The following is a 12852-nucleotide window of genomic DNA, read 5'->3' on the forward strand; positions in this document are numbered from 1 at the left end:
TTCCAAGTTTAAAGACACGCTATGTTTTGTTGTGGGTGCGCACTTCCAGCACACGGAGACGCGAAGAATGCTTCCTCGGGTCTCTGGAGCTGTTCTCTATTAGATCCTGTTTCCTCGAGACTGCACATGTTCGCCCTCTTCTCAAACATACTGGTCCAGCTTTGTGGAAAATAACTGGTGGCACAAAGTCTGGCTTTTACCACAAAAACTCTTTATGACCAATAAAGGACGTTTCTTTTAAAATGCTTCATAGGTTCTATCCAACTAACCACTACCATCAGAGACTTGAAGGTGATATCAATTTAAATTGTTCTTTTTGTGGAACCGATAGGAAACAGTGGTTCATAAATTCAAGTTCTCCGTTTACTTTTGTATATAATGCAAAATATTTACTCAATAATGGACAATAAGAATTAAAAAGCCTCGATCACCTTTTTAAACATTATACTTGTATAATTGAGTGTGTTAGAACGATTTTAAAGCTCTGGCATTTTGTGTTTGAGTTTATTTTTTTTCCGTTTATTTTCTTAGTGCTCCTTTTTGTGTTGTTGTCAGCCAGTCTATATAAAGTTTGGGGGGGGGGGGAATCAGGGTACTCAAAACCTGAGTAATCTGCAAGTTACAGTTACTCAGTGAGCAGCACAGCGAGTCCCGTCGGTGACGTCATATTACGTTTTATGACTGTGGAGCTAAATTTAAGTATTTTACACACAATTTGGATTCTTTAGTGTAAAACGGCGACACATTCTCCGGAGGAGTCAGTTAATATGTCACTCTGTAACTGTGTAATGTGGAGATATGATATAGATATATAAAGATGCAGATTCAGGGAGCTGGCTGATCTATATTTGATGTAAACTGTTTCTATTGTTCTTCTATTGTCCCAAAAGAATAACAGGAATGTGATGCGTTCAGTTACATGTCAAAACGAAACGAAACGAAACAAAGCTCACATGTCCTACTGCTTCTGAACCCATCCCTATGATACTCTGAGGTGTGTATGTGTGTGTGTGTAATATATTTCCACTGTGTCACACACCTGAATAAACCACACACACACCCTTCTGGGGGTGGAGTTTCCCCCGTGTTTTTAGTAATGCGTAACGAGCCGAATGGTGTCATTACGCACACGGAGCTCGGACTATCGTTTCCAGCCAGATTAGAGGCTGATGTTGCTGCCTTCTCTGTGAAGGAGGAAAGTCATCTGTCCAGTTTCTGGTTTGAACTTCAGAATGATTAGTGCGAGGATTTTATGGGTAAGTTTCACTTTCCTGCATTTCACCGCATTTAGTTATTTTTTTTATTTATTTTTTTTGGGGGGGGGGGGGGTTGTTTTGTTTTTTGTCCAGGTGTAAAATGGAAAAGAACGTTTTCTAAGGCAAATTTATTTTTTAGTGATTGTCTGATAGATGTTTAAGGTTAAAATGCAATACACTGAAGACACTTCAGAATATATGGACAGACTTCCTATAAGAATGAGAGACACATGTAAAGCCTGTTTTATCAGTTTGTGACGATCTCGTGAAAACTGAAAGGATTCACTGTTAATAATCATTTCCATGAGCAGGGATGTGTGCATAAAAGTATGTATTATTCGTTATCCTTTAAAGGAAAAGTTAAGTTCACGAGTAATTAAAAATGTGCTGTATTTCAAATGTTGAAAGTAAAGATCATTTACAGCATGTCAGTGTAAAAAAACATTAAAAAATAGTCGTTTACATCAATTTATCAATAATCATGGAGAAATGTAAATAAACCAAAGAAAATCTAAAGATGCTTAAAAATAATGGACTCAGGAGAAATATTAATATTGATAACAGAGGAATGAGTGCGCGTAACTGCCTGGGCTTGGTTTCATTCATAACTGTGCAGTAACACTCCTCTGTGTTTCATCATTGACTCACCATTTAACACCTACAAGTCCTGAGCCAGAGCAACCCAGCTGCTCCCTAACTGTGACCATGAAATTATTCTAGATTAGAAGGATACATATTTTATCTAATCAAAAAAAAAGAAGAAGAAGAAGAAAGTAGAAGTCTTTATAAAATAACAATAATAGCTTAACAGTGGTGGAAAGAGAACAGTCTGGGTTCAAGTAGTCAAGACTTAAACAGAAGTACCATTGCAGTGTTTTTAATTTTTTATCTAAGGTTTTTGGCAGTTAACCCAACAATGATATTCAGAATGAGCCTGTGCCTCACGATTGAACACTTTCAATCTGAGTTATGTTGATTTGGGGGTTTTCTTTACACAACTTGGAGATAAATTGGTTCATAATTGATCTCCACACCTGCAGATCCGGTTTAGCTGTGTGACAGGTAACAAAGTGTTGTGCTTGTACTAAACCTAATGCCCTGCTGAGCTGTGACTGAGGACCCATGTGAACCCGGGCTGGTTTCAGACCCAGATTCATTCACTGTGACCGCCTCATCTATACTCAGATTTTTCTTGGCCCTCCGGCCACTTCCTCATTTCTGTCTTTTCAAACTCATCAAGCAGCATTTCTCTTTGTTCTTGTCATGAGCGCGGCATCAAGCAGGAATGTGTCGGCCGAGAAGCTCGTTGGTTTCGGCTCTGCGATCCTGTTCTGCAGCTTCCTGCTCTCGGTTAACTGGTCCATCAGGTGCTGTGGACTAAATTTACCCTTGTGCTCCGTTACGTTCCTGAGGGAAACACTACATTTATCCGACAGGTTTTTAATGCTGTTGAAGATTAATCCAGCTCTTTATGACCTTACAACAAAAAAACTGCTGCTTTCTGCAACTGCTGCCAACTATTTAAAAAATCTGTAACCTGTAAACTGAGGGCTTTACAAATAAATTTACAAATGCAAGCATACTTTATTCATCTTAATATAGTTTTGTCTCGCAGTCTTTAAATCTTACATTTTATTGCTTCTTTATTGGGCCAAATGTAAATCTGCTACAAACTTGATGTAGAAATCTTGCATGTAATAACAAAACCAGGTGGCTGAAAGATATTTTTATTGATTATACAGCAGCAGTAGCACCTAAGAAGTTGCAAGTAATTTTAAAACCTCCCTTCTTGGTTTGAGGCCAAAATATGTAAACATGTCCAATATTTCACAAAAAATCCAAACATTTACCCCCCCACCCCCACCCACCCAAAAAAAAGCACAACCCTTGATATGTATCTATGTCAAGCCAACTGCACTATCAATACTCTTTCATTCTAGAGCAGCTGTTTTAGCTCCTCCCCTTTAAGCCAACTTCATTCTGATTGGCTGCAGCTCATACTCCTGATATCACATGGAGCCAGGAGCAAAAAAAACAGCTTGACACTGAGCCTTCAGTGAAGTCTAAAGCCTGAGCTGACATGCTCTCCTCTGTGTCTGCAGACTCTCGTTCAGATGCAGATTAGATGATTCTACAGAGCAGAACCAGACATGGACTTCCGTCTGCAGGAAAAATCTCACCTCTACTACAAGGTCAATGGGAGCTCCAGACCAGGCGTGAGTACTCAAAAACCACTCTGGTTTACTCACAGCTGAGTTTTTTGTTGCTTCTCTGTAATTTAGCACACATTCTTATGAGCAAACCGACACAGGAAACAGGCTAAAACTAAACAGATTTGGGGTTTTTTTTGGTTTTTTAATTAAAGCAATTGTAATAACTTTGTTACCACAAGAGAAGTCAGGGAAGGGGGGAAAGTCCCATTAGAGTTTTTAATCTGTCAAAACCTGGTGACATGAAACAACAGTTTTTCTATCTTAAAGAAGAATCGGTCCATTGAGTAGTTCAGTTGTGTCCATGGGGCAATAGTCCCCTGTGTCAGCCTTCAGCATAAGGGTAACCTGCTCAACCAGAAGAGGTCTTACTGTCTGGGTTTTTTTTTTTTTTTTGTATTTTGCCCCTGAACAACTAACAGAGGAACAAAAGGAGCATGGCTTTGCAGCCAAGTTGAATTGAAATAAAACTGGAGGTCACTCTGATCTTGGCTGTTATCTCTGCACAGGGACAGATGTAGATGTCTAACGTTCTCTTAGGGAATCAGCAATATCAGTCTTCCTGTTGGTAAAACAGTCATTTTGGAGCTATTTTTCAACTATAAAAGACCACCAGCCTTTAGAAAAAGCTGCTAATTGGCTCCTGCACGAGTATTCCCCTGTGTGGTCAATAGCGGGTCACATCATGGCAGAGAAAAGAGCAGTCCTGTTCTTTTTGTCCTATTAACCACAGCAAACAGAGTCTGCGTATCAGGTGAACACCCAATTGTTCAAGCTGCATTTTCACGCTGGATAAGGCCTCGACGTCATGTTTACACAACGCAGCCAGTCATTTCAGAAGCTAGGAAGCTACACCTGCCTAACAACTTAATCCCTTCACATGCCTCAGGGATGAGATTCATTATCAGCACATGACACAGCCGAACCGGTTAAGCTGCAGTTTTTTAGGTCCTGAGCTGCTTCGCTACAATGGACGACTTTCATGGCAGCTGAAACCAGCAGATCTGCATGTTTGTCTCTTATTAGTTTCACGAGGGTGTTGCTGCAGGTGTCTTTGTCTTTGCAGGTGTCTCGGTAATCTGGTCGTAGCACTTTTCATTTCAACTGCAGCCTGAAGGTCATTACCTTCACAGAGAACAAATAAGGTGTAAAAGTCCTGCTGTCCACTTTTCAGAGCAGTGGTACTCACGTGTAAGTCCTGGGTCATGAATCCCAGTTCAGTAATTAAGATGTCTCAATTCAGATTTTTTTGTGTTTGAGTTTTCTTTGCGAAGTCAAGTTTGTAGAAACACTGAACATTTGAACCAGCGAAAGTCACGGGTGACACGTGCAAAAATCAGTTTTATTGAAGAGCTTTGAAAGAAAATAGAGTTTAGACTCTTTCATAGAGTTGCCAGCTGTAATTTAAAATGATAATGAACCACTTTGTTCACATAACAAGGCTTTTTTTCTTATTTATTTTTAAGTCCATTACACATTGTGTCAGGGGATCCCCTAAAGCCATGTGGTTTGGTTTAAATAGGTGGCCTCGATCCTATCAGGACCACAGAAAGACCTCAGCAAAATCAGCGGCCACTGCCACTGAGTGCTGTCACTGGATACCCTGCTGTGGTGGTTCTGAGTATGTGGAGGTGAAGAGGAAGAGGTGAGGGAGCCGTCCAGCAGGAGAGAGAGGGAGGGCCAGCTGAGCCAGAAACAGGGTGGGAAAAGAAGTCTGGAAGAACAAACAAGTCTGTGTTCCCTCTACACATGCCTACTGTATGAGAGTCATACGTGGAACGTTCGCACCCATATATGTGGAGCTCAGTGATGAGGAGACATAAGCAGCACCACAGCAGGCCTTTTTGTCTTGTTTTGCATTAAGAACAATAATCAGTCTTTTTTCAGTATGTTTCAGTCATAAACAGGAAAATGGGCAGATGTAGTGACTGTGAGGTCACAGGCAGGTTTGAGAAATTCTGCAAAACCCTCAAGTCAAGCCTTTTTGCCATTGTTGCACACCTAGGAGCATATTTGGATAATCCACCTTTCTGACTCTTCTGATTCTTGGAAACTAGAGCAGAGCACATATGAAAGTCAGCCTGCTGGCTGCAGGAAAGAACTCAGCTTTAAGGCCCTTTAAAAAAAAAAATTGTATATTTAGAGAAACATTCAACTTTGATATCTTCAAAACTGAACACATGCCTAGATTTGAACTTACCGTAAATGGAAAAAGAGCTGCTGTGCTAGTGCCAAACTAAACAAAGTGGAGGTATTTTCTGCAGAGAAGAGGAATAAAAGCAATACTGAATATGTGTGTGTGTGCATGAGCGGCAGGCAGAAAGAACAAGGTGGATAAATTTAAATACCCGAGAGTCAATCATCCGCAGCAACGGACAGTGCACAGGAGAGGTGAAGAAGAGAGTGCAGGCCGAGTGGATTGGTGAAGACAAGTGTGACAGAATTATTAGCGAGAGTGAACAGGAAGGTTTAACACATGGTAGTGAGACCTGTAATGTTTGGTTTGGAGACAGTGCACTAACAAAATGACAGGTGGTGTCTGGCAATCCCGCCTCCTCAATTTCTGCCATGAAGCCAAGATGACTGCTGAAAAAAAAATCAGCCAATGTATTCTTTTCATTGGTCAGCAGGGGGCGAGTGGGAAAATGACTCTCAGCTCTCTTGCCCTTTGACCTCAGTAAAATGATATCCTGATAGCTTTACTAGCTCAGTCACTAGTTTGAGGTAATATTAAATAAATCCTGAAATCCAGTTAGTAAATTATCGTCATTATTAGAGTAACACTTCATAAATAGATCTGCAGTGAATCTATGTAAAGGCTACGGCGTAGCTCATGCACGTGGCCAACACCATTACCTGCATTTATCTATGTGTAGTCGCTTGCAAGCACATGAGGTGCAGATACATTTTTACAGAAGCACAGGTCAGGTGACGGTGAACCAATAACATTTATCACTGAATCATGAAGAATAAAAAAGGATGATTCAGCAAATACTCGCTTGTTCTATTTAAAAATGTTTCAAAATGTCAAAATCTTTTTTTCATACTTTGTATGTACTTTCACATACAGGAAGTACACAAATATTTTTGCACACTAAAACAAACAAGAACAAGAAAAATGGTGTGTAAAGTGTTTAAATCAGAAACCCAGAGTGCCTCCCTCTTAAGTGGCAACCTTCAAATCTTCCCCTCCCTTTATAAATAGTGGAGAAACCTCTCTCTGTGTGTGCTACAGTGATTCACAGTAACCTGACTCTTTAACCTTTGAGGCAAAAATGTTAAGGAACAAAGAAGACATAGCAGAAATGTTTTATATCTCTTCACAGGATGATCAAGACCTGAGTCAAGAGGAGCAGGACTGCATCCAGTTCTTTGAGAAAACCATTGATTCGCTGGAGGCAAGTTTAGAGGAGGACGACTGGAGGCTTGTGCGAGCAAGGCCCTTTGAAAGCGCCACTCAAGAGGTCACTAGACCTGTGGCTATGAGCGCCAACCCCTACGATACCAACCCCAAAGATCACGATATTATTGACTTGGTCCACAAGGAAGCAGATTCGGTGCACTCTAAAGAGCCGATCTTCAGTCCCAACCATCGAGGTAGCGTACAGCAGTTGGCGTTTGTGTTCGGGGTAGTCAGTTACAATATTTAAAATTGTTTATGTAGATGAAGCAGATTATTAAATTACATCTCTAAACTACTAAATCACGGTGACTGAAACTTCTTCAATTTGTTTCTACCAGGCTTTCAGACTATGGTGCCACCCCCTGAAAGCCACTTTGAGACAAAGCCAAGGCACAATCCGATGGACAGCTTGCCTTCAGAGTACAACCCTCCCCTCCCGAGTGGCATGTCCGGGCAGACGAACACACCCTACCACCCGGCAGGCAGTGTCCCCACCCCCGTGCTGATTGCCAAGAAGATAGCTGAGAACCAGTCCGGAGGAACAGCTAACTTCCTTCCTTCACTCCACCACCTCAGCGTGGATGAAAAGCCAAGCACAGATCATCCAGTGAAGCAGGGTCCTCCTACATCTGCCAAGCCTACCCACTACCCTGACAACATCAACATGATCGTTGGCAGCAAGGACCGTCAAAACCAGCCACCACCTAATGTGAGCATCCAGGAGAAACAGGCGCATATGCTGGCAAACCTAGGTATGAATCAACCTCTGCTGCAGGACGATTCTCTACACATTGTAGGGAAGAAGCCTCGAAATGTTCCTACTCGCAGCATTTCCTTCAGTGACCCCACACCAGACAAATCTAGAATGGAGGCCCTGTCTAAGCTAGGCCTAACCAGAAATCGAGCTATGTCTGGGGGTATGCCAGTCCAAATCACCCCTAACATTACCCCGCTGGTTCCTCTTACAGGTGCAGGCAGCAGTCCCACACCACTGGAGGCTCATCATCCAACAACAACTGAGACTGGGCCCAAATCGCCCAAAGCCCATGTCACTACCCCACCTCAGACCCTGATTCATGCTGACAGGAAACCTGAGGTTCGGAGGACATCTTCCTCTAGGAGCAATGACGACAGAAACCCCCAACCAAGCCTGTCGCGTCCAGCTGTTGCACAGAGCAGCTCCTATCCACCTCCTGTGGAAAACAAAGTATCCATCCCCCAGCAGCCATCTGAGGTGACCTCGTTGGCACTTAACAGCTACGGAGGAAAATCCATCGTGGTCCACCCTTCTGTTGGTTCCAAGAGTGAATCTGCACCCTCAACAACAAGCCATGAACCCAGAACCCACGCTTCTGCACTCTCCAACCCCAGTGATCCCAACACCTACGGGGGAAAGAGCAAAGTCATGACCCCCGGTTCCCTATCTGGCTCCAGGACCGAGCTTCCCGACATCCTTAGCTCACACATGGACAGGGGTCAAACCTTGCCCTACAAATCAGAGCTGCTGCAGCCCGAGCACAACAGCTACGGAGGAAGGAGCCGAAACTTCAACCCAGTCACCGGCTTATATTGCACTTCAGAAAACCCAGCAAGGGGTTCCAAACCTCCAGCCCCAACACCGGCCCCGAGACCTCCTCGGCACATTGTTCCCCAGAAACCTGCGACGTCCTTGTCCGCAGACAACAGGCGAAGATCCAACTCGATGTTCCGTCCCCAAGGCATCACGGTGCAGTTTTCTGGTCGAGGGGAGATGAATGAATCACGCAGAGAGGCACTGAGGAAACTGGGGTTGCTGAAAAAGTCTTGATGAACTCTTGTTTGTTTTCTGGATTTATCCTCAGTTTTTACCTGCTGGTGGAGGTTGTTTCGTTATAGCTCCCTCTATTGAGTGAATAAAGACAGACTTTTACAGATTTACAGATAGACAGTGCAGCTGAGCTAAACTGCTTTAAATCTCTCCAAAAAGTTTGGAAAAAAACATTTATTTAGCTTCCTGTCTCAGCTTTGTTTGTGACACGAGTCCGATTGTGAACGTCCAGAGTTTTTTTAGCCTTTTTACCAAAAGCATTAGTTTAATCTGGAGGCTCTCAAGCCTCTTTGGATTTAAGGTTGGATAGATTTTCACTGGGATTTTTTTTTCTGTTTAAAACTTGGATTCTCAGACTGTGAAGTCTTTATCACCTCTGTTACACGGGAGCCTTTTTCTTGTTTTCACTGGTTTTCTTTACTGACTTTGGACATTTTTTCTAGTCAGTGGTATGTTAGTGTGTATTTGTTTTTCCAGTTAAAAGCACTTTTTCTTTTTTTTTTAAAAAACTTCTAATATAATCAGCACTAAAGAGCAAAAAGGGATCTTATGTATGGGACTAACAAAGAAAAGATGCTGTTTCCTTGAAGATGAGGAGCCGAGCCGAGCAGGGGGATATTTTTACTCCAATGAACAAACCTCCCACACCAAACCACAGACTGGTGGTCTGGGTTTGAGGGCAGGACTTTTACTTTTTTACTACACAGAGGGAATACTTTAAAAACTGCTCTTTAGGGATGGGTGTGCACATAGCATTGGACAAAACACGAGCACTAAAACCACACAGTCTAGAAATACATCCTCGATATGTTGTTTCTGACATTTGAAAATGTGTTATTTAACTCTGTGTGCGTGTGTGCGCGCGCGTGTGTGTGTGTGCGTGTGTGTGTGTGTGTGTGTGTGTATGTGTTTATCAAGACTCCGGCCTCTGTAGTTTACCTACAGTAACTTTTGAAGTATATATTTTATAAACTTATGTTTACAGACTCCGGTTCTCTGTAGTTCAGCTACAGTCATGTTGAAGTATCTAATGGTGCATACCTGCAGTATGGAGCTACTTTATGAGGAAATGTTCCTGTGAAGTGGTCACGTCTGCACAGATTAGGGATAAAAAGTGCCTCTTGTGTGGTTAAAGGGAAGCTGAGCGGCCATGTGAAAGTTGCTGCTATAACTGAACAGCCTGGTGTTCTTTCTGATTGTTGAAATATCCACATTATAAACTGTACATAGTCCATCTGCTCGAATATTTGCACCCATTAAACTGAACAATCTTACATCTGTCTGCATGTTTTGTCTGTTTTGTCCTGATTAACTGGGGAATGTGAAAAAGAAGCAGCTGTTTAATGACTGGGTAGTTTCAGCTGAGAGGAGGTTTTTTTTTTTTTGGTTTTTTTTTTTAGGATTTTACCCATCAAAGCTGCACAGCCTCTTTGAAACCATAGAAGACTCAAAGATACCTCATTTGCACTTGTAGCCAACATGGAAGCCGTATTGGTACAGCATGTCTACTAGAGCAGGAAATCTTGACAGTTTTCCAGCTTTTAAGTTGTTAACATGAGCTTAACTCCTCGTTTTCTTTCCTTAGATGTTAATTTGCAGGACTGTGCAGCGTCCATGATTCAGAGCCTTCTTTAGCAGCAATAACTTGAAATAAATATGTGACTGTATGTATGACTTTATCAGCCTCTCACATAGCTGTGGAGGAATATTTGCCCTTTCTTCTTTATAGCATTGCTTCAGGTCATTGAGGTTTGCAAGATTTGTTTATGCACATCTCTGAAGGTCACACCACAGCATTTAATCAGGTTCAGCTCTGGACTGACCATTGTAGCACTGTGAATCTTTTTTTCTCTCTTCTGTAGATTTCCTGCTGTTTTGGAGCTTTAAGACGTCACAGAGATGGATATCCCTAATATGGTAATCTCAGACACACAGGCCCCACCTATCTGTAGTTTTAAAACTTTCTATTGTGAGGGTCAGCCAATCAGAGAGCTGGTGATGTATTACATCTAAAAACTTTGGATTGCTCCTTTTTATAGTGCATTGCAGCACCTCGAGCCCCTCCCTGTTCATGTTTTATTGTGGAAGGACTTTCTGACCCATTTTCCACATTTCACACTGGGCTGCTTGTGTTTTAAACAGCAGCAACACTAAAGAAGCTGTCTGGACTGCAGACTCTTACATAAGCCTTTGACACAGAGGCTTTCATTCCTGAGGGGTGTGTGTGTGTGCGTGTGAGAGAGAGAGAGAGAGAAGGGGGGGGGGGGGGGGGTATATGCAGCGTCAGTGGCAGTGCCCAAGATGACTGATATTCTGCCTTTATTGCCATTGTTTCTCTTAATGAGCATGCTTGCCCATCTCTGTGGGCACTGTGTTCATATTTAACTTTAACACATTTATTACATTGGTGCTCACATTGTGCACGTTCTCCAGTCAGGTTGAGCTGAATGAACATTAACAAACGCGACATTTATGCCCGCCCCAGATGTGACCTCGGCACCGCGTCACATAGGAAAACAACCCTAAACAACCGGTGTTTGTTCCCTCTGCAAACACCGGACCACTGGAAGCACCGAAGAAACAGATGATCAGACTTTTTTTTTTTTTAAAATGGACACTTGTGTAACTGAAAAAAGTAACTAAGCCTTTAAGATGAATACTTCCCCTCTTGATTCTCCCTGCTTGCTGTCCGCCTGCAGCACAGGTCAGAAGAAATCTGACAAATTTAAAGATCCAGTTGTTTAATTTAATGTGAAAACTGTGAGAAAGAAAACAGTCTGCTCACTGGAAAACGCCATCACCAGGTTGTCTGTTGGCCCTGGGTCAGCCAAATAGTCATACTGATTCCTGTCTGCCTCCAAACATCACATTTCCATCTCCACTCTGGAAACAGAATCAGACTGAATCCCAGTTGTGATAATCAAAATGAGGCTTTCTATGATCCATCTGTTTTCTAGTTTTATTGCAAACACACATAAGAAAATAAACCTGAGAAATACAAATCACTGACAGCTAAGTGGAAAAATGTGGACCACCATATGTCACCACATGTGTTTGACTCGTATCAGAGTTACAGAGTGGTGACCCGTTCAGAGCGTATCCTGGAATAGCTGGCTGTGGGCTCCTATTATACTCAAAGAAAGCACCAAAGGTGTTGACCTGGCCTCCAAACTCCAACTCACCTGACCCCCAGAGGTATAGGTTGGTGGATTACCCCATGGCCCTTTAACCGGTTAATCCGGCCATGGTTTCTAGCGCTCCACATATGTAATGTTTAGAGGAGGGCGTGGGCGGGAAAAGAGGAAATACCCACTCTCGCTGCCTTGTAATTAGACCTCAACAAACAGGCGCACCCTCGCATGCCTCAAACACACGACTGACCTCATTCAGAGAGACGACTTTGTGCTTTTATTGTGGTAAATTTTATTTGTCATGAGCTGAGACAAAGCTTTAGCAGGCAGCTGTTTCTTGCTTTTTCCTTGCTGTAAAAGAATATCAGCTTGGACAGGGACAAACTTGAGTTATGGGTAATCTTTACTATAGCAAAGACACAGAGCTGCTGCAGAAAAGGTTCATGTAGCAGCATACAGGGGATATATTTATATATCTAGAGGCTTAACAAGTTATATTTATCTATTATAGTCACGTCATCACTAAGGAAGACTCTCAGGCACCCGGTTATCCTGGAAAAACTTTTGTCACATTACACAAGTCACAAATCAAAGCAAGCTGGATGTTAGCAAACTTTAAAAAACATCATCATCAAACTGGGTAGAAGTGGAAGAACTGCTGAATATGTACACTCAGGTGTCCACCACTGAGCAGGTCACTCAATCCTGACAAGTCTGAACGCAGCAGAGATCAAAAAGTGTTCGACGGTGGGAGAGCTGGAGATTTCTCAGCAGAGCAGCAAAAGCACTGACCTGACACTGCTGTCACGTCTGCAGGGGGGGCATGAGTAAGCTGAGCATTAAGACCAAAAACGAAGAGGACACGGGTGTCTGCCTCTACATAAATATAACTTTAAACTGTCTGTACCCATTTCTGAGCATTAATCTTCACTTTTTGTTAGTTTCACCAAACTAGGCTGAGACAGATTTTTTTAAAGATTCCCGCATCCCTAAAAACCCACTTTCTTCTGATTGGTTAACATCTGGAAGAAAATACTTTAACATC

General features: G+C 42.4%; 1 protein-coding gene across 3 annotated transcripts; it reads left to right on the forward strand.

Annotated features, from left to right (window-relative positions):
- The first annotated feature begins 1101 nt into the window (after nucleotides 1–1101).
- proser2 (proline and serine rich 2) lies at nucleotides 1102–9949 on the forward strand. Of its 3 annotated transcripts, XM_080886528.1 has the most exons (5): nucleotides 1102–1256; nucleotides 3359–3472; nucleotides 6793–7063; nucleotides 7208–7621; nucleotides 7838–9949. In XM_080886528.1, exons 2-5 carry the CDS (start codon nucleotides 3407–3409, stop codon nucleotides 8674–8676), a joined length of 1590 nt encoding a protein of 529 aa, XP_080742654.1. In that variant the 5' UTR covers nucleotides 1102–1256; nucleotides 3359–3406; the 3' UTR covers nucleotides 8677–9949. The 3 variants fall into 3 exon arrangements, with proteins under 3 accessions (XP_080742654.1, XP_080742652.1, XP_080742653.1); XM_080886526.1 differs by having other exon boundaries at nucleotides 7208–9949; XM_080886527.1 differs by lacking the exon at nucleotides 3359–3472 and having other exon boundaries at nucleotides 1116–1256; nucleotides 7208–9949.
- The last annotated feature ends 2903 nt before the right edge of the window (nucleotides 9950–12852 follow it).

The sequence above is a fragment of the Rhamphochromis sp. 'chilingali' genome (assembly GCF_963969265.1).
Source record: "Rhamphochromis sp. 'chilingali' genome assembly, chromosome: 7".
Taxonomy (NCBI): Eukaryota; Metazoa; Chordata; class Actinopteri; order Cichliformes; family Cichlidae; genus Rhamphochromis; species Rhamphochromis sp. 'chilingali'.